This window comes from Rhincodon typus, chromosome 9 (genome assembly GCF_021869965.1).
Source record: "Rhincodon typus isolate 14 chromosome 9, sRhiTyp1.1, whole genome shotgun sequence".
NCBI lineage: Eukaryota > Metazoa > Chordata > Chondrichthyes > Orectolobiformes > Rhincodontidae > Rhincodon > Rhincodon typus.
The window spans coordinates 43,481,548-43,506,446 of record NC_063340.1 but is presented as its reverse complement, the minus strand read 5'-3'; the positions used below and the strand labels follow the sequence as shown (position 1 = coordinate 43,506,446).

General features: G+C 41.0%; 1 protein-coding gene across 3 annotated transcripts in view; it reads left to right on the top strand.

Annotated features, from left to right (window-relative positions):
* LOC109916955 (echinoderm microtubule-associated protein-like 6) overlaps nt 1-24,899 on the top strand; it is a 252,063-nt gene that overhangs the window by 213,309 nt on the left and 13,855 nt on the right. The window contains exons 17-18 of one of the 3 annotated variants that reach the window (XM_048601482.1): nt 8,678-8,840; nt 22,239-22,342. In XM_048601482.1, the coding sequence (XP_048457439.1) occupies nt 8,678-8,840; nt 22,239-22,342 (267 nt within the window). Of the gene's footprint in view, nt 1-8,677; nt 8,841-22,238; nt 22,343-24,899 lie in introns of those variants that run through there. The other 2 variants (XR_007262962.1, XR_007262961.1) reach the window with 2 other exon arrangements.

The following is a 24,899-nucleotide window of genomic DNA, read 5'->3' as shown; positions in this document are numbered from 1 at the left end:
GACAACTGAGATGTACGGGAGTGGAATGCCTCATCCTGCGAGCAGATGCGGCGGAGGCGAAGGAATTGGGAATAGGGGATAGCATTTTTGCAGGAAGGTGGGTGGGAGGAGGAGTATTCTAGGTAGCTGTGGGAGTCGGTGGGCTTGAAATGAATATCGGTTTCCAGGTGGTTGCCCGATATGGAGACAGAGAGGTCCAGGAAGGGGAGAGAGGTGTTAGAGATGGTCCAGGTAAACTTAAGGTTGGGGTGGAAGGTGTTAGTGAAGTGGATGAACTGTTCGAGTTCCTCGTGGGAGCACGAGGCGGCGCCGATACAGTCATCAATGTAACGGAGGAAGAGGTGGGGTTTAGGGCCGGTGCAGGTACGGTTTTCAAGGACCGTAACGTCCCCCCCTCGGTGGTCGAGAACGCCCTCAACCGTGTCTCCCACATCTCCCGCACCTCATCCCTCACACCCCGTCCACGCAATAAGAACCAAAAAATAATCCCCCTCGTCCTCACGTACCACCCCACCAACCTCCGGATCCAACGCATCATCCTCTGACACTTCCGCCATCTGCAATCCGACCCCACCACCAAAGACATCTTTCCCTCCCCACCCTTATCTGCTTTCCGGAGGGACAACTCTCTCCGTGACTCCCTTGTCCGCTCCACACTCCCCTCCAGCTCCACCACACCCAGCACTTTTCCATGCAACCGCAGGAAGTGCTACACCTGCCCCCATACCTCCTCCCTCACCCCCATCCCAGGCCCCAAGAAGACTTTCCACATCAAGCAGATGTTCACCTGCACATCTGCTAATGTGGTATACTGCATCCGCTGTACCCGGTGTGGCTTCCTCTACATCGGGGAAACCAAGCGGAGGCTCGGGGACCACTTTGCAGAACACCTACGCTCGGTGCGCAATAAACAACTGCACCTCCCAGTCGCGAACCATTTCAACTCCCCCTCCCATTCCTCAGACGACATATCCATCCTGGGCCTCCTGCAGTGCCACAACGATGCCACCCGAAGGTTGCAGGAAAAGCAACTCATATTCTGCTTGGGAACCCTGCAGCCCAATGGTATCAATGTGGATTTCGCAAGTTTCAAAATCTCCCCTCCCCCTACCGCATCCCAAAACCAGTCCAGCTCGTCCCTGCCTCCCTAACCTGTTCTTCCTCCCACCTATCCCCTCCTCCCACCTCAAGCCGCACCTCCATCTCCTACTGACCAACCTCATCCCGCCCCCTTGACCTGTCCGTCCTCCCTGGACTGACCTATCCCCTTCCTCACTCCCTTCCTACACTCACCTTTACTGGCTCCATCCCCGCCTCTTCGACCTGTTTGTTTCCTCTCCACCTATCCTCTCCTCTATCCCTCTTCTGTCTGCCTCCCACTCTCTCCCTATTTATTTCAGAACCCCCTTCCCCTCCCCCTTTTCTGATGAAGGGTCTGGGCCCGAAACGTCAACTTCTCTGCTCCTATGATGCTGCTTGGCCTGCTGTGTTCATCCAGCCCTGCACCTTGTTGTCTCAGATTCTCCAGCATCTGCAGTTCCTACTATCTCTGATTCAAGTGCCTTTTTGACCATCTTGTCTGTATGTGACGCAACTTTAAAGAATCCTTTCTTTTTAGGCTTAATGTTATTAAGGCAATATATAAGGTGCAGAGTGAGATGGCTAGTAGATTTAGAAAAATTATTACCCAGCAGGATCAGTCAGATAGATGGGTGACTGTTAGGAAAGGTAAGAGGGAGTTCAAAATTCTCCAGTGGCTATTCCTCTATCAAATAGATATTCAGTTTTTGGAACAGTTGAAGGGGATAATCTCTCTGAGAAAAATGGAAGGACCAATCAGTTGTTGGATAATTGGAACCATTCTTATGTTAGGGAGCATTTGACAAGATTTACTAGAATTATTGTTATGGGACACTCCCCTGTCAGGGGCATAGGCAGGCTATTGTGTGGCAGTGAGCGTAAATTTAAGGTGGCTTGTTGCTTTTCTGTTGCTAGGATTAAGGACTTTTCTAAACATTTCAGGTACATTGTTAAAGATGAGATTGAGAAGCCAGAAATTATTATACACATTTTTAGGAAAAGATTAAAGCAGTACAAAGTGAATTTAAGAGGTTAGGTAGAAGATTAAAAACTAAAACCTTAAAAATAGTAATTTCTGGTTTACTCCCAATGCCAAACTCAAACAAGGGATGGAACAAAAGGTTAAAGGAGATAAATCAATGGCTGAAGAACTGGTGCATTATTCAGGGATTCAGGTTTTTCGACAATTGGATTGGCTTTTGGGATAGAAAAGACCTGTTCAAAAAGGATGGGTCTAACCTAAACTGGAAATGGGCCAATATCTTAGCAGGGAGATTTGCTCATTCTCTCCACAAGGAATCTTCTTCCTCACAGTACACAGGCCATGGCCAGCCTGCTCAGAGTCAGTCCCCTGAACCGAGGAGATTCTAAATTTCCTGATTCGAAGAATGGATTAAATAATATATATATGTGTGTGTGTATGTGTATATATATATAAAAAATCAACCTGTTCAGATATGTTATTACACATCTCTGGAGCAGGTGGGACTTGAACCCCTGCCTCCCAGTCCAGGGGTGGTGACACTACCACTGCACCACTAGAGGGCCGATCTCCTGGTTCCATTGGTCAGCCAGGGTTTTCCTGATTGGTCCAGGTTAACGACCCCAATCAAGGATCTCGTAGTCAACAAGGTCCAACTGGTTCCAATCACTACAGTACAAGTCAAGCAGGTTGCTTTGTCCTGCATGTATCAAGCTTCTTGAGTGTTGTTGGAGATGCACTCATTCAGGCAAGTAGACAGTATTCCATTACATTCCTGACTTGCCTGATAGCAGGAGTTGTACTTGTTGGCAAGTGACTGGGCAATGGAAGGGCATTAGCTTAAGACTGCTATCTGAAACGGAGACCGTCCTTATTTTGTTTTTATATTTTTCATTTGGAGCTGTGAACTGTAAGATGAAGGTGACCTTTGGATTGTGAACACCGGCTTGTTTTAAAAATAGAACAAACAAACTAATATTTGTTTACGAAGCCAGGCCTGGAAGTTCATTACAGGTTGTTTCTTGTTAAAAGAACTCTAGACATTGCAGTTTCAAGATCCTTTATGCTCAAACAAACAGCAGATGTTCAGATATTAACTGAGGCTTCACAGGGAGACCAACATCAACTAATTTAACAAAGAGAAACCAAGGTTTGAACTGGTTTTGGATGGTGCTGTTTGCCAGAAGGATTGTGGTTGCCAAAGCTACAGGGAGGCGATCAGATTGCTGTCTGGTTATCCTCCCATTATCAACTTCGTGAAAGTTCAGCGAAAAGAATCTGAGTTGTAAAAATTAAATGAATAATCCCAGTGCATGTTTCTTTTATTCTGGATAGTTGTACAAAAGAAAAGCAATTAGTCTTTTTTTTATTTTTCATCAGTATATTTATACTAATGATGCATCTGGTGGAGTAGTGGAACTTGATAATCTGCAAATTCCTCCCATAACAGTAGTCTGAAAACTTCAATCCATCTGGGCTGGAAATCTACCAGAACTGTATGTGTCTTCCCTTTGAAGTTGAATATATCTATTGTTAGCCTCTCTTGTAGTCATTCTCGAAGCTTTGAAGATATTAATGAATGCTTTGATAGATCCTGATTGTAGATGGTACATATGTGACATAACAAAATAACATCTTCAATTTCCTTGAAAATGCCTGGCTGCCAAATGTCCTGTTGAGCTCTAATTCTGCATTTTGTGATCCCTCAGAGTCTACCTTAAAAAGTCTTTTAGCATTTCATGCCTCTCTGAATTCAGCATAACCAATCTGTAGTCATATGTTCATAGGTCAGCCACAACAGTAATATTACTTCCATTCTTACTTTTTCAGAATTTGATCTGCTTAAAGTATCTGATCATCCTTGTAGACAAAGTTGTCTAATTTTTATGCACTGCTTGTCTACTTTGAGTTCACACATTTCTTTGAACTTCACCTCAGTATCTGGTGGTGCATTAATAATTGCAGTGGAATAGAATTCTACCTGTTCAGTGAGGATTAAGTTTTCTTTGTTCATCTGATCCACTAATACCCGGGATTGTGTAACAGCCATAATCTATGCCTTACCTGGGACATGGACTGCCACATTGTTGTTTCTGATTAGTCCAAATATGAATTTTTGTATTCAGAACAGCACTTTTGCAATCTCCTTTGAATTCTAGCAATGTGACTCTTGATTTATGATCTATTTCGACCTGAAATTTGAATTCCATGAGGTAATCTGAAAATTGTTCACATCACTATGTAATAGCCAAGGCTTCCTTTCCATTTCAGAATATCTTTGTTCAGCCTTTGTAAATGCTCTTGATGCAAAATATATGAGCTTCCTGATTCAATCATTCTGCATCTGAATGAGAACTGCACCTAGACATGTGGACGATACATCTTCAAATACTATGTTAAATAAGCCTGAGTTATAGTGACTTGGTACATCTGAGGAGAGTAGCTTCGCCTTGATCTTCTGAAAAGCTGTAGTCTGTTCCTGACTCCAGGTTCATTATTGTATTTTCTTTGAATGATCTGTTATGAGTTGAGTGAGACTAAGTTAGAAATGAAATCTTCTACTTGGTTCACCATTCATGCAGAAGTTTGATTCCCTGCTCCTTTATTCTATCTCCCAGAAACATCATTTTTGTCTTTGAGAATTGACACTCCTCATTGAGTATAAGAACTGAGCTTTGTAATGCTTTTAGTATTCTGTATGGTTGTTCTGGCCACATATCAGGATATGATCCATATGACAAATAAAATTTTGCTTGCCTTCAAGAATCTTTGACATTACTAGCTGAAAGATTTCCAGTGCTGACAAAATTCCAAAAGATTGATGGATATAGTTAACAATCTTGGTCAGGGACATCTGCCAAAGCCCACAGTTTGCATCCAAGTTTGGTTAAAACCTAGTTAATCTGGACAAAATGTCATTGACTGATGAAATTGGATGACTTTTACCTTAAACCCTTTTGTTCGGTTGTGTGAGATTTTTTTCACAATCTTAGCCCTTCATTGAGTTTGGGAACTGTTACAAGTTCCAAGCAAATGTTCGATTCTTACACATTGCCAGCACTCAACCCACAAGCCCCTAATCTGCACTGGACACTAGATGTGCTTTTGCTCTTGTCTTGAACATCGTAATATGGGCAATGATGTTCTGTCACTGATGATATGAACAGGTCTTTTAACATGCTGTTTAACTGCATCTTCACTGTTTCTAATAGTGGGTGAAGTACCTTTTTAGGTGTATACAGGCAGATGGGCTGAGCGTCTTCTTGCAGCGTAATGAGGTACTCTGTTTTAGCTCGCATAAGCCTCTGAATAACTTTGAATTCTTGAGAAAATGCTCTTCCATTTTCCGCTTGCAGCACTACACCCACTTTCTCTAAGAGACCTACTGTGTGCATGCATTTCTACTGAGCAATTATATGTTCTCGTTCTTCAATATGTAGAGTTTCACTGATTTCTTACCCTTTATAACTGAGTGTGGTGGTAAACTGACTGCACACCTGAAGATCGGTGCCCCAAGACCTTGTTGTTTGATGCACACAAATTGAATGTCAACTCATTTTAACTACGTAGATTGTCAGCCAGTATTGAAACAGCCAGCCTTGTATCAAGTTTAAGTTTTGCATTATATCCTTGCACTTGTAAGATGATATCCCAAAACCACTGCTGGCTCTTTGACTTCGCTTAAGAATGTTGGCTTACTCTGTTGATCTTCATGCTTGACATCTTCATCTTTTTCTTTTCCATATCATTATCCTTTGTCAGGAAATTTTCCCTTGATGAGACTTTTCTGTTTTTGTGGTGATGTAGGAACTGCTAATCAGCATTTTTTTAAGAGTCATAGTATTCCAACTTGATAACACAGCACATTGTAATTTTGATATCGCTTTGAATATTCTGATGTAAGCAGTGATGTTATTTCCTGCTCTTTTCACATTTTTGTGGGCCCTTGGGAGTATGTTCACACCATGATGAGGCCTACCTATCCAATCAAATCAGAAGAACCTTGGTGTTGCCTGTAATGATCATTTCTGATCCTGGCTTGTATGCCATATTGAATTACTTGCTCCAGTGTGACTTTGTCTTTTGACTGAAGGAAATCAGACAATTTTTCATCCCTGATGCCTATAATGATATGATCTCTTATTACCTTATCTTTTAATGCTCCATATCCACAGCACCTAGCTAATCTAGATAAATCTTCAATCAATTCTCCTTGTCACTGTGACCATTCATTATATCTCACTCTATCACCAAGTTCATATTTGGGCTAAAGTATGTGTCAAGCACTTTAATTAAAGATTCAAAGTCTTTTCGTCCTGCCTCACAAGGACATTGTCTGCTACATTCCCAACTGTGTTTGGAATATGCTGATCTGATAACTTTGTTCCTTTGCGTGCAACCCTAATGCAGTCCTGTATCTCTGGAACTGCTATTTCCAGCACTCTCATTTCTGGCCTTGTAGTAGACCTTCAGCATTTTTATACCACTGTGGCAATTACGATATGTAGACTGAAGCTGCCATCTCAACACACCATACCGAGCTGGGTAAGTATTTTCTCTCTATTTGCTCAGAATCTTCTGATTATCTTTGTTTGTTCACCAGAGTTTTCTCATTGTACTGTTCTGTCTACAAAATCTTCCAGGTTTCTGTTTTGTCTGTCAGAGTCTTCCCATCTTTTTCCTCTGTGCCTTGTGGACTGTGATCTGACTTAAAATTGATTATTTTGAATTCCCCCTTGCTGCCACCATGTTTTTAGTGAATACTGCTGTCCATATGCTTCATGAGCACACTGTGGTTACCATAACTTTTGGCTGTTTGTCTCTTCATGAATTCTATTCCACCTTGGTTTCCTAGGGAATTGGGTGTCCACACTTGCACTCTTGGATTTTCTTTGTCTTATTAGGCTGCAATTGCTCTGTGCCCCTAGCATCCTTAATGTGACCTTATCCGAGAATGAGAGCAGTCCCATCAGTACTGTTAACTCTTTATTTGCACTTAGGTATACATTTTACTGAATATTGTACAGCTCTTGTATAGTGTTTCACTCCTCCTTGGGCTCTCCATTGCTCTTCTGATATTAGAGTAGCATCATCATTTACATTATCATTAGGATATTTGCATCCAATTATACTACACTTATAATGCTATAATCCATAAAGCCCTCGGAATTAATACTAATGTAAATACATATTCCAGGATCACAACTGGTGAACACCATAGGGGCTGTAGTACATCATTACCCCTCAAAACCAAATTTTAATTTTGATGTTGTAAATTTCCTTTTTTGATTTGATTTTTGTTTTGGTGCTCACTTAAAAGTCTGCCATCTGGTTAATTTCATGTAGTAACTTAATTTAATTATTCTTGTTGGTTAAATCAGAATATTATATCCTGGGGTACACATTTGCTCCAACACTGCAGTCATATGCTGATTAATAGTTCCCCAGTCCACCAGCCACATGGACAGTAGACGGTAAGAAATATGCTTGGTGAAGTTGTAGCATTTTGAGTGTTCTAATTTATGGGAATCAGAAGAAATCACATCCACTTACCTCTTCAAGTCATCAGTGCACAGTGAATATAATTGGGAATTGAGAAAATAATTTTGGAAATCGAATGTTACAAAGAACAAAGAAAATTACAGCACAGGAACAGGCCCTTTGGCCCTCCAAGCCTGCGCCGATCCAGATCCTCTATCTAAACCTGTCGCCTATTTTCCAAGGATCTGTATCCCTCTGCTCCCTGCCCATTCATGTATCTGTCTAGATACATCTTAAATTATGCTATTGTGCCCGCCTCTCCCACCTCTGCTGGCAACGTGTTCAGGCACCCACCACCCTCTGCGTAAAGAACTTTCCACGCATATGTCCCTTAAACTTTTCCCCTTTCACCTTGAAATCGTGACCCCTAGTAATTGAGTCCCCCACTCTTCGAAAAAGCTTCTTGCTATCCATCCTGTCTATACCTCTCATGATTTTGTAGATCTCAATCAGGTCCCCCCTCAACCTCCGTCTTTCTAATGTAAATAATCCTAATCTACTCAACCTGTCTTCATAGCTAGCACCCTCCATACCAGGCAACATCCTGGTGAACCTCCTCTGCACCCTCTCCAAAGCATCCACATCCTTTTGGTAATGTGGCGACCAGAACTGTACGCAGTATTCCAAATGTGGTCGAACCAAAGTCCTATACAACTGCAACACGACCTGCCAACTCTTGTACTCAATACCCCGTCCGATGAATGAAAGCATGCTGTATGCCTTCTTGACCACTCTGTCGACTTGCGTTGCCACCTTCAGGGTACAATGGACCTGAACACCCAGATCTCTCTGTGCATCAATTTTCCCCAGGGCTTTTCCATTTACCGTATAGTTCGCTCTTGAATTGGATCTTCCAAAATGCATCACTTCGCATTTGCCTGGATTGAACTCCATCTGCCATTTCTCCGCCCAACTCTCCAATCTATCTATATTCTGCTGTATTCTCCGACAGTCCCCTTCACTATCTGTTAGTTACATTACGAACAATAAAAAAGATGCAAAAATACATTGATAAAATATTGATAAATTCAAATTTAAAATACCAACTGTCTTTTTTATCTGTTTTTCTTTTAGCTTTAGCCCCAATTCCATGTACCTGGCTGTTGGTTCTGCAGAAAATACTGTTGATTTTTATGACCTCACACAAGGCCCTACTTTAAACAGAACTGGTTATTGCAAAGACATTCCTAGTTTTGTCATTCAAATGGACTTCTCAGCTGACAGCAAACACATCCAGGTAAGGTGTTTCTTTAATATCAGTAAATATCACTTAGAGTGCAAACTCTGATAGTTATTTGGATACTTTTCAATATGTTAATGCCTCAGATAAATGCAAAATATTAATATCGTAAACAAATTATTGTTTACAAGTTACTGGACTTTCTGCTTACACGACTTCTTTATATTCTCTTACTTTTCGGCCAAACGTGTAACATGCAAAATATATCAGAGTGATTATCCATAATGCCAACACATGTACAGATGCAGCCTGTGACATCAGCAGGCTGCGACAGGTTCCTGGACACCACCAGGCTGGGATGAGAGAGCCATGAAGGCTGGAGCAAGAGGGAGACAAGGGTGGAGGCTTGGGGCTGATGAAGTGTACCTTCACCTCCTGTACGGTGTTTGTGGAGCAAGTCTCCTTCACTGCTGTTCCTTCACCATGCTCACCATGCCCCACTCAGCCGTGTCCAGATGCCATGCTGCTCAGGGACAAGGGCTGCTGCTGCCCTCCTTCACCATCAAAGAAGAACTGATCCACCACTTCATCCTGGATCCTGTCACTATCTATTGACAGCCACTAGAACAGTTATGCTACTTGAGCTTCAATGCTGCAGCTGCCCTTCAAATGCCGCACAATCTGTCCTCTCATACTCATTGCAGGATATGATTCAGGCCACCCAGTTCTGGATTCCTCTTCTTTGATGATGTACACTTTTGGCACTGTTATTTGAGACTACCCGCTGCTTTCTATTACTTCAGAATAATATTGGGTTCACGCATGCACACTCTTTATAGAACCTAGTCATGCCATTTTCCAGCATTTTCAGCCAAAAATATACTCTGTTATGGGTGTATTAGGGCTGGGTTTCACATTATTGAAAAGGTGAGCTAGGCACACAAAAAGTGAGTGGTTCATTCACTCCCGTACCCACTGTCTCAGCCCAAAAAATTAAGCATCAGACAGACAGTTAACCATCACCTGGTAGGAAGGTGGACAGTTAATGCTCTGGAAGCATGGTCTCTGATCCCAGATGAGGGTCTAGGTTGGTGCATCATGTGGCAAAGGAGTTATGAAGCAAACAGAAAGTTGGTCATAGCTACAAATTTAAAAGTCCCCGATCTCTGAATCTGTCTTTACTTCTTATGGAAGGCTCAACTAAGTCAATAAATGAATTTGAAAGCTATAAAGACACTGCTATCTTTACTAGATAAATCTACTGCTAACTGCAGCCAAGGTCCTAGTGATTGCCTTTTTCTTCCACCCTTGTACACCTTCAGCAAGCCTGCTATTAAGTATTCCCAAACTTTCTCCCACCCAGTGCCTGAAAACTGCAGCAGATAATGAAAAATTGCAGCCAGTTGGATTGTTACCAAGCTCAATTTTAATTGATAATATCAAAATATTCGGTGTATTTCTAATTTCTACATCCACATGCTCTCTGTAATTTTAGAGACTAGTCTGATAATGTTGTATTTCTGACTTGTGACCCTTATTATGACCCCAAATATTAATATGCATAATTATTATGGGGGAAATGTCCCATTGATATTAGTAACAGATGAGTCAGACTCCAAACAGGAACCCAGCTGGATAGATTATATATTTTTTAAGCATAATGTTGCTGTCTTTGTTTTTGTCAATTCCAAGAACACTCAGTACTTAATTTCTAGCAAGACCCAGCTCAACTCATTTCTAAGTGAGAGAGATTTTTCTGTTTGTTTTTATACTTAGATGAGCTTGAACTGATTAAAATTTCAACTCATCTGCTGAAACTGTAGATAACTCTTCCTTAATCATCATTATATTTCTGATTAACTTCCAATACTATACTATTTCTGATGCATCTCCTCTTTCAAAAAAAAATTAAATTTCACTGCTTTTTTTCCACTGACTGTATATTTTCAAAAATACATTCATGGGATGTAGGCATTGCTGGCTTAGCCAGTATTTATTGCTCATCCCTGGTTGACCAGTGTTGCCCAATACTTCAGTCTGGGAATAATAACTTGTTATTCTAAGATAATTTTATTACTTTAAACTCCTTTTCTTAATAATGCTGTTTAGCACACGTTACTTTATCAAAATACTTCTCAATGCTTCAAAGCTTGATACGGGCTTCTCTCTTCTATGACATCCCAGCCTACACTGAATCAATCTGGAAGGTTCTCTCCCTAAGCCCTCTGAGTAGTTCCCTAGAAAATCTGGGTAACTTCAGACCAAAGATGTGCAGGTTAGGTGGATTGACCATGCTAAATTACCCACAGTGTCCACGAATGTTCAGGCTAGGTGGATTAGCAATGGGAATTGCACGATTATAGGGATAGGCTAGCGGGATGGGTCTGGATGGGATGCTGTTTGGATGGTCGGTGTAAACTCGATAGGCTGAATGGCCTGCTTCCACACTGTAGGGATTCTAAAATTCTATCCTGTCATAGAGTCATAGTGTCATACAACACAGAAACAGACCCTTTGTTTCTTGTTGGGAATCATCGATATTGTAGCTTTTTCCTCAAAAGCCAATTGTCAACTAAAAACTTACAAACTCGCGTGTACAACCAAGAACCCCAAAAGTCCAAACTCGCAGCAAACAATGCTGAAATACATATAAATAACACTTAAAGTTTCATCACACCTCCACCCAAAGAAGAATTAAAGTGGGTCTGAAAGAGACATTTTCATTACACATCATAATTATTTTACTACTAAATCCATATCATACTAACTGTATTAATATGTTAACATTAAATATACAATGAATGATACAGCAATCGTTTCTACATGTGCACTCTCAACAAAGCAATGACATTCCCTTTTCCAGGCAAGTTGTAGTTCTTGCTTCCTTCCACAGCATCAGTTTCTTCCAATAAATAGTGCTACTAACTGCTTCAGTGCAATTATCTGTCTTATCTGTAGTTCAAATCCAAAAAAATTGTGTGCAAACATAGTCTGGTATGCTTGCACGCGTACATTTTGGCAACACAATCAGAGCATAGTAGTATAGTCCTCCATCAGAAGAAAAAAACAACAAATTTTCAGATGGTTCATTTTCCTTAGTTACTTCCATGAGTAATTCATGAAGTTTTACATGATCCAGGTTTTTAATTTCTAGTTCCTCAGCATTTTTGAAGTACAAAACAGAATTAATGGCATCCTTAAGCAGACAGAGATCCAATTCTGACTTCTTGCTAAAAATTCTTTGTTTATTGCACTCATTATCATGTTCAATATTATACACATTCATCGCCTGCTCAATGGAAAATTTCATATTTGTATTGGAAACAGCAACTTGTTTCTTTGAATCTTCTAATCCCAAAATGTGTTCATCTTTTTCTTGAAAGTTTTGTATCATGCTGATGTTCATCACTCATTTGGAAATGGTAAAGTAACTGAGTAATCTGACTGCTAGGGATCAAATCCTCATTGAAAACACTCTCATTCCAAACGATATAAATCTCATCAAACCCTGTATTTTAAGTACGTGAGAGCAGCCGTAAAAGATAGTCTATAATGTGTAGTGTACTTTGTGCCATTCTGAGTGGGATTTACCAGGAAGAGAAGGGAGTTCCATTTAGGAGCTTTCTTTCATCAGGTTAGTTTCCTTCATTAGATTGATTATTTGAGTACACTTTCTGATTCAACTAAAAGTATGCAGGATAGTTCTTGTCAACTTTCTTCTGGTGAGAAATCATTTGATCGATTTATCTAGATTTTGTTAACAGTTTTATGTTTGTCATATGCCATCATTTATATCAGAATTTGCTGTAAAAATATGGGAGAGAAGTTTGTATTGCCTGCAAATCTGGGATGTTAATATTGATCAACCTGTTACATATATTACCAAATCTTGAGTTCTATTGTGCAATCAATTAGCAGGTGTAAAGTTCATTCTTTAAAAATTAATCAAAGACTAGAAATTGAAACCAGTGACTGAAAATTGCTGTTGACATTTTTACAATAATGACATTTACAATAATTTTATGTTCGGCCCTGTAGCTTCAAATTTAGGGTAAATCAATCTGTTCTTCAGTCTTCCTGACAGTAGTTTGATTGTTAGAGATCATAGGAAGGCAAAGGTGCAAGGTCTTTATGCATGGAGACAATGGCAGCAAGAATTTATCTTGGGTACAGTCCAAGTTCCACAAAGGAATCATAAAATTGTTTCAGCAATCCAAGAAGAGTCAGTTAAGTAAGAAATTGAAGAGTTGATATTTCTCTAGGGTTGAGTATCTGTAAATGAGTGTGTTGGGAAATAAGTTGATACTTTGTTTTGCTATTTATGTTAAAACCCTTCTAAACTATATATAGTTTTTTTTTATTATTGTGTAATACATTTGTGTTCTTTTGTTAAAGAACCTTTCCAGCCCTTTTTGTATATGTTCAGCGACAGCCCACCATGGTAACCACTGGCAAAAACCAAAACTATGATCTATCAAGCCCAGTTTCACTCTAGAATCTGACTTGTCAGCATTACCGTTAGCTGGGATCATAATAGCGCCTATCGTTAAGTTGCTGTAGCATATTTGATAGTGAAACCCTACTTAAAGAAAGGTCTTGTATTTATGCAGTGTTTTTTGTTTACAATCATAGCATGGTTACCGCATAAAAGGATGCCATTAAGCCTGCTGTGAGTGCATAAGAACATAAGAACTAGGAGCAGGAGTAGGCCGTCCGGCCCTTCGAGCCTGCTCCACCATTCAATAAGATCATGGCTGATCTTTTCGTGGACTCAGATCCACTTACCCGCGTTCTCACCGTATCCCTTAATTCCTTTATTGTTCAAAAAAATATCTACCTTATCTTTAAAAACGTTTACTGAGGTAGCGTCAACTACTTCACTGGGCAAGGAATTCCATAGATTAACAACCCTCTGGGTGAAGAAGTTCCTTCTCAATTCAGTCCTAAATCTGCTCCCTGTAATCTTGAGGCTATGCCCTCTTGTCCTAGCTTCACCTGCCAGTGGAAACATCCTCTCTACTTCTATCTTATCTATTCCCTTCATAATTTTATATGTTTCTATAAGATCCCCCCTCAATCTTCTGAATTCCAATGAATATAATCCCAATCTATTCAGTCTCTCCTCATAAGTCAACCCTCTCAACTCCGGAATCAACCTAGTGAACCTCCTTTGCACCCCCTCCAGTGCCAGTACATCCTTTCTCAAGTAAGGAGACCAAAACTGCACACAGTACTCCAGGTGTGACCTCACCAACACCTTGTACAGCTGCAACATAACCTCTCTGCTTTTAATCTCAATCCCTTTAGCAATGAAGGACAAAATTCCATTTGCCTTCCTAATTACTTGTTGTACCTGCAGACCTACCTTCTGTGATTCATGCACAAGGACACCCAGGTCCCTCTGCATAGCAGCATGCTGCAACTTTTTACCATTCAAGTAATAATCCTTTTTACTATCACTCCTACCAAAATGTATGACTTCACATTTATTTACATTGTATTCCATCTGCCAGACCTTTGCCCACTCACTCAATGTATCTATGTTCCTCTGCAAAGTTTCACAGTCCTCTGCACACTTTGCTCTGCCACTCATCTTAGTGTCATCTGCAAACTTTGACACCCTACACGTGGTCCCCAACTCCAAATCATCTATATAAATCGTAAATAATTGCGGTCCCAACACCGATCCCTGAGGCACACCACTAGTCACTGACTGCCAGCTAGAATAGCACTCATTTATCCCCACTCTTGGCTTCCTGTTAGTCAACCAATCCTCTATCCATGCTAATACTTTACCCTTAACGCCATGCATCCTTATCTTATGCAGTAGCCTCTTGTGTGGCACCTTGTCGAAGGCCTTTTGGAAGTCTAGGTACACCACATCCACTGGGTCCCCATTGTCCACCTCGCTCATAATGGCTTCATAGAATTCCAAAAGATTTGTCAAGCATGACCTGCCCTTCATGAACCCATGCTGCGTCTGCCCAATGGGACAATTTCTATCAAGATGCCTTGCTATTTCTTCCTTGATAATAGACTCAAGCATCTTCCCCACTACAGAGGTTAAGCTAACCGGTCTATAATTCCCCATCTTTTGTCTACTTCCCTTTTTAAACAGTGGCATCACATTTGCTGTTTTCCAATCTGCTGGGACTGCCCGAGAGTCCAGCGAATTTTAGAAAATTACTGCCAGTGCACCTGCTATTTCTCCCGCCATCTCTTTTAATACCCTGGGATGCATTCCATCAGGGCCAGGAGACTTATCAATTCTTAGTTCCATTAGCTTGCCCAACACTACCTCTTCCGTAATAATGATTGTTTCCAGGTCCTCACCTACCTTCGTCTCTTTGTCAATTACTGGCATGTTATTAGTGTCCTCCACTGTGAAGACCGATACAAAATACCTGTTCAATGCCTCGGCCATTTCATCATATCCCATAACTAAATTCCTCTTCTCATCCTCTAAAGGCCCGATGTTTACTTTAGCCAATCTTTTTCGTTTTATATATTTATAGAAACGTTTGCTATCTGTCTTTATATTCTGTGCTAGTTTTTTCTCATGTTCTATCTTACTTTTCTTTATAGCTCTTTTTGTGGCTTTCTGTTGACCTTTAAAGTCTTCCCAATCTTCTAGTTACATGCTGTTTTTGGCCACTTTGTATGCCTTCTCTTTCAATTTGATAGCCTCCCTTATTTCTTTAGACACCCATGGCAGATTACCCCTTTTCTTACAGTCCTTCCTTTTCATTGGAATATACTTTTGCTGAGCACTTTGAAAAATTGCTTTGAAAGTCCTCCACTGTTCGTCAACTGTCCCACCATAAAATCTTTGTTTCCAGTCTACTTTAGCCAAGTCCTCCCTCATTCTATTGTAGTTCCCCTTGTTCAAGCACAGGACCCTGGTATTGGATTTTATCTTCACACTCTCCATCTGTATTCTAAATTCAACCATACTGTGATCACTCCTTCCTAGAGGATCCCTAACTATGAGGTCATTAATTATTCCTCTCTCATTACACAGGACCAGATCTAGGATAGCTTGCTCCCTCTTCGATTCCATTACATACTGTTCAAGAAAACTATCACGGATACACTCAACAAACTCCTCCTCAAGGCTACCCTGCCCGAGCTGGTTCAACTAATCTACATGTAGGTTAAAATCCCCCATGATAATTGCCGTACCATTTTTACAGGCATTAGTTATTTCTTCGTTTATTGCCCGCCCCAATGTGATGTTGTTATTTGGTGGCCTATAGACTACGCCTATCAGTGACTTTTTCCTCTTAGAATTTCTAATTTCCACCCAAATGGATTCAACCTCATTCTCCATAGAACCTATATCATCTCTCAGCACCGCCCTGATGTCGTCCTTGAATATCAGAGCTACACCACCTCCCTTACCTTCCTGTCTGTCCTTCCGAATAGTCTGGTACCCTCGGATGTTTAACTCCCAGTCATGACCATCCTGTAACCATGTCTCTGTAATGGCTACCAAATCATATTGGCGATGATTTGTGCCGTTAACTCATCAACCTTGTTACAAATAATCACTGGAAGAGCAGCTCACCTAGTTCCACTCCCTCACCCTTTCCCCAGAGGCTTGCATTGTTTTTCTCTTTATTTCCAGGTGGCATATCAAACGTTCCATGAAAGCCCAATTGTACCTGCCTCCATCACACTCACAGGTAGTACCCTCCAGAACCCAATCAATCACTATGTATCTTTTTCTTGTGGTGCTAACGTTTCTTTTACTAGTTACTTTAAGTAGATGTGTCTATACCCTCGAAGACTTTGAACTCTTCTATCAAATCTCCTGACCAATTTCTCTTCTGTAGAAAGAACAGATCAAGCTTCTTAACAGCATTCATGTAACCAAAGTCCTTCATTCCTGAACTATTTTTTGGAAATCTCCTCTGCACATTGTCTAAAGTCTTCTCATCTTAAAAGTGTGATGCCCAAATTTGAATACAGTGAACTGGAGTCAGTTGAGACTAAACCAGAATTTTGCAAATGGTCTTAATAATTGATTCATTTTTGTACTTCACATCTCTATTGCCCACAATTCCATATGTCCTTCAACCACTTTGGCAACGTGCCTTGCTATTTCCAACCATTTGTGCATATAAGTACCCAGGGTCTCTTCCAGCACCAGCTGTAGAATTCTGTTTTTATTCTATTTCGATTTTCCTCCCTCATCTTAGTAAAATGTACCACTTCATATTTTACTGCATTAAATTTCATCCACCACTTTTTCACCTATTGCAGCAGTCTCCCTGTTCCCTCTTGAAGTCTACCCTCACACCTCGCAATATGTCCAGGTTTTGTGTTAGCTGCAGATTTTGAAGTTGTGCCCTGCACACACTAATCTAGGTCATTAATATAGATCATAAATGGGCATTTTACCACAGAGTCAGGACAAGAAACAATGGATAACAAGCTGACTTCAAAATAGAAAACAGCAATTAGCAGTTAAGTTGAACTACTCAGAGTGGCGAAATGTCAAAAGTGGTATCCCACAAAGTTGAGTGCTGGAAATACAATTTGTTCTCTCTTTCCAGACGATTTGCTCCTTGGATTCTCCAGTCCAATTTCATCACTTGGCAAATTTGAGGAATGTAGTTAAATCCATGGAAAATTGCAATAATAAAAGAAAACAAAATATTTTAATTATAGAATGGGCATGTGGTTGGAAAACTAAATTCAATCCAGCAACTGTGGTGTTGCGTGTCTGTAAAATAGTGAGGAATACTAATTATATAACAGCCCAAATGCGGGTGAAGAGCTAAAAAATCAAAGGAAACAAACACATCTGTGTATCTCAGCACAGTTCTGGTCTATATTATAAGCTAGCATAGAGGCACTGAAGCTGGTGTGTATCAAACCTATCAAGAAAAATTAAACAGACAGGAGACCCTTTCTTTCTTGTAGAAAAGAGAATGCGGAGGGATTATAAAGATCTAAGTTACAGAAGGATTTAATAGGATCATACTGCAGATGTCTCCACTTGTGAAAGAGGGATCTAAATTTAAAGCCAGAAATATGAGATCCAGTAGAGAATTTGAGTGAAACCTTCTCTATCCAGACAGTAATTCGGATGCAGAATTCATTGCCACAGGGAGCATTTAAGATGTATCAAGGAAGCTGATAAACATGAGGTTAATCTGATAAGATCAAGAAAATCAGTGATCCTGTATCTACCTTTCAGAAGCACCACTTTGCCTATCCTCCCTTAATTCAAAAATCAATTGTTCAGTACTAGTCTGTTTCCCGTCACCCCACGCTGCCACCTTCCTTTTTATGGCTTCAGCTTCAACTTTGCTGACAAGCATATTACATGGTACTTCATCAAACACTTTTTGGCAATCGATGACATCACATCATTCTCTTTACTGTCATCAACCATTCATTTCCTAATGAAAAAGCTTAGTCAGATTAGTTAAACACCATTACTCTTTAACAAACCCAAACTGACTTTCCCTAATTAATCTACACCTAACCAAGTTAGGTTTTGGAATATAAATCTGCTGTTTTACATGCAAAATGTAAAATGATTTTACAAATCATGTAGCCAGATTGCATGAAATAAGTTCCCACATTTGTTTACAAACTCTTCTGCTTTAAGTGGAAGTCAGCTTCATTACACAGTTGGTCAGCTGAGTATTAGAGCTGTCAACACAGGAGAAGAACTGAGGCCAACAGAGGATAAATGGTCCTTGTACAGACTGTTTGCACATGTGCAGTATCCTGCTGATGTGTTTGCAACTAAAATTCAATGTCTAGGTGCTACTAGTCAGAAATCAATATGTATGTCATTTCATTATTGATTATGTGGATAGCATAGAAACCAACTAAAACCCGCTGAAAGATCTGAGAGAGATCTGAAAGACCTGACAGAGAATGATAAACTGGAGAAGGGGGAGGGAGAAGGAAGGACTGGGAAACACAAGCTGAAAAAGGAGAAAGCTAGCATCAAAAAATGGAAAGGGGGAGAATACAAAAACCACACAAGCATGGAGGAGAGAGAAAAACAATGAAGGAACAGAGAAAGAGAAACACAACTTCAAGAAAGAGGAGAAGGTACAAAATAGGGAGAGCGAGAAAGACAAGCACAAACTGCGGAGGAACAGAGTGAGCAATGTAATAGCAGCAATTTGGGGAAGAGCAAATCCATAGTGGGACCAAGAAACCATTTCTGGAGTGGAAACCCACCTGAAGGAGGTTAAAGGCCCTGTAATGGGTGCCATTGTTGGCCTTTCTCCCCATTACTACCCAGGCAGCCAGTGCTCGACTGGTGATGAGGCCCTGTGTTGTTAGCCAGGCCTGGTTTCTCGGTCCCCATCACCCAACTTAGAATCAGCAACTAATTTTAAAACCTTGCACAATCAGGCAGCTGATGGCTGCTTGGGGGCACATTCTGATCAGTTAGTGATAAATGTTTGGGGTTCCTCTTTAAACAGATTAATGAGTGAACAACCTCATGACAAATGGGAAAGGGTATTGAGTTTTCCTCATTTGGCTCAGCCGCTAGACTGTGTCACAATGACTCTGAACCAAAAGAAGCTTTCAGAGCAGAGGGTGACTACCAGTAACAGAGAGGATTTCAAAAATGTCTATCTCAATGGCTAGAGTTCAGGTGAGAACAAACAGGGAATGTTATCATAGTTGTAGTATTTACGGAGATTACACTTCCATCACTCGTTCACAGCCTTCCCCCACCCTTCCTAAAACCTTCCCACTCTGCCCTGGCAACCAAATTCAAAACAGTGTAGCCAGCCTTCACAACTTGGCCAAAGCAGTGTTGGCCTGTGAGCAGCATGGATTGCAGCCCCTAGGTAAGGTGAAGACAGGCTGTAAAATAGTCAGCTGGTTAGTGGGACCCATGTAACCGATAGGAACCTGATGCACATGATAATCATCAGAGCAAGAATTAAACTGTACAAACAAACACATCAGTTGAATCATTCCTCTTCTGAGCCACCCAGACACTGGACAGTGGTCATTCTTTATGTTCAGAGCTATGCTGGCTGTTAAACCACGGACTCTGTCCTCTCTACGTCCAACCTCACGACAATTGTCTCCTTCCTGAGAAAACAACAGACTCTGCTGTCACTATCTCTCAAAAGCATTAACCTACTTCTCAAACTCTTCTTCACAGCTGTGTGAGGTTGGCAAAATGGTAGATTCCATACAGGGAGCCATGCTTAGCTGCTATTGGCTCCTTCTTCATGAATCTGAGGATCCAGTGAAGAGGATTTGCGATTGTAAAGGTGATGGTGGTTGATTTTGGCTTTCTCCTCTGGTGTTGCCCGCAATTGCTGCGGAGTTTGGAAGGAGGAGTGGCAGGGAGCTGTCAGTTGTCTGCCTGTACTGTGTGGGGTTCCATTATCTGTCCACACCAGGAGGGGTGTGTCACCTGTACGTTGAGTATCCTGATCTGGAGGTCACAGCCCTTCTGCTGGGCCTTTCAATAATTCTGTTTGATTGTTGATATTGGGCATCAGCTATATGGACACAATGGGAAAATGGGCATGAGCCTGCTCCCTTATCATTGATCAAAGGACCCAGATTCTGAAAGCACTTGGCAGAGCTGACCCTGACAGGCTTAAAGGGATGGTTATTTAGGACTGAGATGAGAAAATTTCTTCACTCAAAGATTTATGAATCTTTGGATTTCTTTACCCCAGATGGCTGTGGATGCTCCATCATTGAATATATAAAAATATGAGTTGTTTATGGCATAGAAGGGGATTATTTAACCAGTCGAGTCTGTGCCAGCTCTTAATCCAATCAATCTCATTCCCAGACTCGATCCCTATGGTCCTATATGTTCATATCCCTTGAATTCCCTTTCAACTTTGCTTTGAAATCATTAATCATTTCCACATCCAATACCCTCATAAGCAGCAAGTTCCAGGTAAATACCACAGTCCCCTTGGATTTTCTACACAAAATCTTAAATTTGTCCCTGGTTCTTGTACCATCGGCTAATGGGGTACAGCTTTATATTGTGCCTTATGCCTGTTATAATCTCATACACCTTTATCAAATCTCCCCTCATCTCCTGTCCTCCAAGTAGAACCACTTCAACCTAACCTCATAACTAAACCAATCCATCATCCCTAGGAGCCATTCTGCATCCTCCCAAGGATCCTCACATCCTTCCGGAAGTGTGGTGCCCAGAACTGGATGCAAGCTGGTTCCTGAGCAAAACTTTTGAAAGATTTAGCGTGACACAAATCCACGATGGAGTTTTGGTCTCTCAAGGAATCCATGGGCATGATAAGTAGGTGGGAAGGTGAAGATGAGGTGGAAGGTCAGCAGTGATTATGCTGAATGTCAGAGAAGGCCCCAGGGAGAGGAAGGTATTCTCCTGCTCCTGTTTATATTTGAATGATGTTTGGTGATTTGCGGTCAGCTTTGGAGTATTGTCTAAGACCCATGTGACCACTGAAATGGAAGGTAGTTCAGAGATTTCTGGCATTGAATGGCAATGTTCCAGGAACAAATAGAGAATGGGGAGGGGGAAGCTCAAACAGCAGAATCCCCACAGATCCATCCCTGTCCACCTGTTTCCATGGTTACAATAACTTTGCAATTAGAATCCAGGATTAACGGACTGTATTATATAGGTACAGAATTTGCCTTTACCCAGGGTGTGTTTATGGGATGTTAATGTATTGGAACAGTTGCTGTTGGTGGTTAAATAATCTATTATTCTGATAAGTTTTCCGGTAGAGTAAAGTTATTCCAATTCTTCTTTCTTTCACTTGTATTTTAACTATAGTGTAAGAATGAAGTGTGTTTTGCTTCAAGCCTGGTAATTTGACCAATCGAATTGCATCTGAAACACAATGCCTTACACTTGCCTTTAAAAATAAGAGAAAGTTGGGGTCTAGGCTATCTTCTTAATATATTTATGAGGGGGTTTGGTCTGGTCTATAACATTTCCCAATGACTAGGTTATAATTTCCTGTTTTCTCGTTCTCTTCTTTCTTTAATAGTGGTGTTGTATTTACAACTTTTGGGACCTTTTTGGAATCTAGGGAATTAGAGGTCACATGTTAGGGTACATCCTATCTGCAGCTATCTGTTCTCACAGTTGTTAGTGACTGCATTGTAATGCAAGCTAAAGAAAATACTTTATGTTAGAAAAACTGCCCCCTTTATCTTCTGAAACTCCATCTTCCCAATTTATATTCATCTCAGTATTATGTTTCTTATCATACTTATTCTACTTTCCACCCAAAATGCTACTGAACCTTTTCCCACATATGTACCATGTACCTTCCTGAAGAAACACTGCTCTTAGCTAATCTTGTGGTGCAAAACTGATATGCAAAACAATGCTGGATATCAAAGCTATCCCAGGTACAGTGAAGAGCAGTAAAATTACTGATTGTTTTCCATTTAAAATACAAAATCATGTTATTTCACTAAATACATTTCTCTATGCAGGTATCTACAGGTGCCTACAAGCGTCAGATACATGAGGTTCCATCAGGCAAGCAACTAACTGACCCGGCACTGATTGAGAAAATCACATGGGCATCATGGACAAGGTTTGTGAAAGTTCTTCAGAGAATTGATGATTTTTCCAACGTAATAATTAAGTTCTCATTCTTGCTTTAGATCTCTATCTTTATAATCACTTCCAACCTGACAGACCCCATTCTTTTTCCTGCCCTGATCTCTGGTAGACCTTTTCTCGTTTTATGCCATCATTGGTGTCAATGCAACCTGCCACTGAGATCTAATAACCCGAAATTAGCTGAATAAACCTTTCCACCATTACACTTTCATCTCCCTCTTTTAAGATTCTACTTAAAACATGCTTCTGTGGCCAGAACAAAAACAAAGTTGCTGGAAAAGCTCAGCAGGTCTGGTAGCATCTGTGAAGGAGAAAACAGAGTTAACGTTTCAGGTCCAGCGACCCTTCCCGGTGACCCAGGAGGGTTTCTTCTGCGACCAGAGTTTTGGTGACTCCTTTCCTTTTAATTTTTGTCTCTACCTTCAGTTTTCCTTACGCTTGTGTAAAGAGCCAGAAGATATTTTCCTCCAAAGTTGTATATAAGCAAGTTGTTGTTTGTTTACAAGATTTTCAACTAAGTTATTTGTGGATTTAATGACTAATTTACATGTAACTGAGGTGATTACTGATCAATTTTTGATCGCCACTCAACTCAAACATGAATGGTACGTTCTGTTTATGTGGAATGATTTGTGGTGATTCATCTTGACCCAGATTATCCAAACAGGGGCAAAGATTGCCAATGCACTTGTAGTTTTCCAAAACACAATAGTGCTACACATTTTTACTGTGGCCTTCCAAGGCTTTTTCAGAGAAATGTGCAGTGCAACATTCATTGCAGGGCTCTGTTGGACCACCCTTTTTATGACACCAGCTGCCATATGGTAAGTTTAAAGGCCAGTCTTAGAATGTTAGTGAATGGATGCATGATTGTGTGAGTGGATGGATGGGTGAATAAATGAATGGATGGCAAGAGAGTGTAGATGGGTGATGTAGGCAGTTGAGCAAGTGGCAAATGAGCAAGGAAGTAGGTGGTTGAGGTAGGTAAGGTGAGTAAGTGTGAGAGGTAAGAAGTGAGTGATGGTTGGTAGAGGGTGGGAGGATGGCTAGGTAATTTGCCTTGTGGTGCACTCGGGTTAGGTCAGGCCAGGGGCAGTCAAGTGGGCTGGTGTTTGGTTGCAGGGTATTTGAGTTGGCAATGTAGTCAGGTTGTTGGGAAGGAAATTAGAATGGGTCAAGAGATTAGTCGGATGGTCAGATAATTGAGAGATAGTCAAATCTGGTTGGGAAGTTGTTGAGTGTTCAGGGTGTAGTCAGATTGGGAGTGATAGGTCAGGTTAGAGTGTAGTTGTGGTTACGAGGTAGAAAGTCAGAGGTTCAGGAGGGTGTGATTTGCAGGGACAGACGACATTTTAATCTGTTTAACATTTCCTGTTCTCCAAATAAGTATTGTGGAACTATCAGAAGTCTCCAACACTAGCTTAGAGAGGAATACATTAGCAGAAGGTCCCATGATCCTCATGCATTATTGTCTCCCACCTGTGTTTATTGAGTTTTCCCCAAGACAACTATGGTCCCTTCTGCATCCCAGTATGCTGCCTCCAATCCCCACAATTGATGTCTCCAACTTCCCTACCACAGAATCAGCCCTTGATTAACCCCTTTTACTTTCAGTGAACAGGCCCCCAGCACTGACCGTGGCCCACCCTTACTGATTTGGAAGGACAGCCCCAACTGATGAGTGACCTGACCCCCCACCCCCGCCCCCGATTATCTCTGTGCAGTTCCCTGACTAGCCAACTGCTAATCTCTGGACTGGTTGCAATGGATCTGCAAGACTGACCCTGAATGCCCCAAATGGCTGATTGTGTCTGAACCCTGGACTGAAATCCAACACTGTGCTTAACTGACCACAGAGCACCTGTTAAGAAAGTGAATGAAGAGCCAACCTCCATGAAATGATTGCAGACATTCAGTATCCATGGAGTATGCCCTGAGGTGTTGGCAACTGCTGGCCAAGGTGGAGGTTCTGAGGACCTAGTGATGAACAGCACCCTACTGGTACCCACACTTAGTTTCATGTTAGGAATTGTCTTTATCTGGTTTCTCTCCACTGTGTGGGGAAAGCTGCACATAAATATGGGAAAAATAAGGAACAATGGCATGTCAATGCATGGAAATAGGCCTAGCAATACTAATTAGCAAGGTTCTCATCTTTGTGTTCAAACTTTGGTTGCAACATCTAACTTCTTTTTCTGCATGAGAATCTAATTTTTCCAGTCTTGCCTTAAAGTCCCAACTGACTCACCATTGCCCGTGTTGTTCAAAGGACTAGGATATTTCAACTATTGGTGATTATCTGAATGCATTAATAATCTCTTCATACTACTTCCACAACTTGATGCTGACATTTACGTCATCTAACCAACTCCTTCCTCCTCATTATGGGAAAGAAATGAGGAAAAAATAGTTTCAATATCAGGTTAAAATAGCACCAGGTTTGGTTGTAATGCTCATCTTGGGCTTAATACTTTCAGCACTAATTATCAAATAATAATCTGACCTTTAGATGACTAAACTAATCTGGT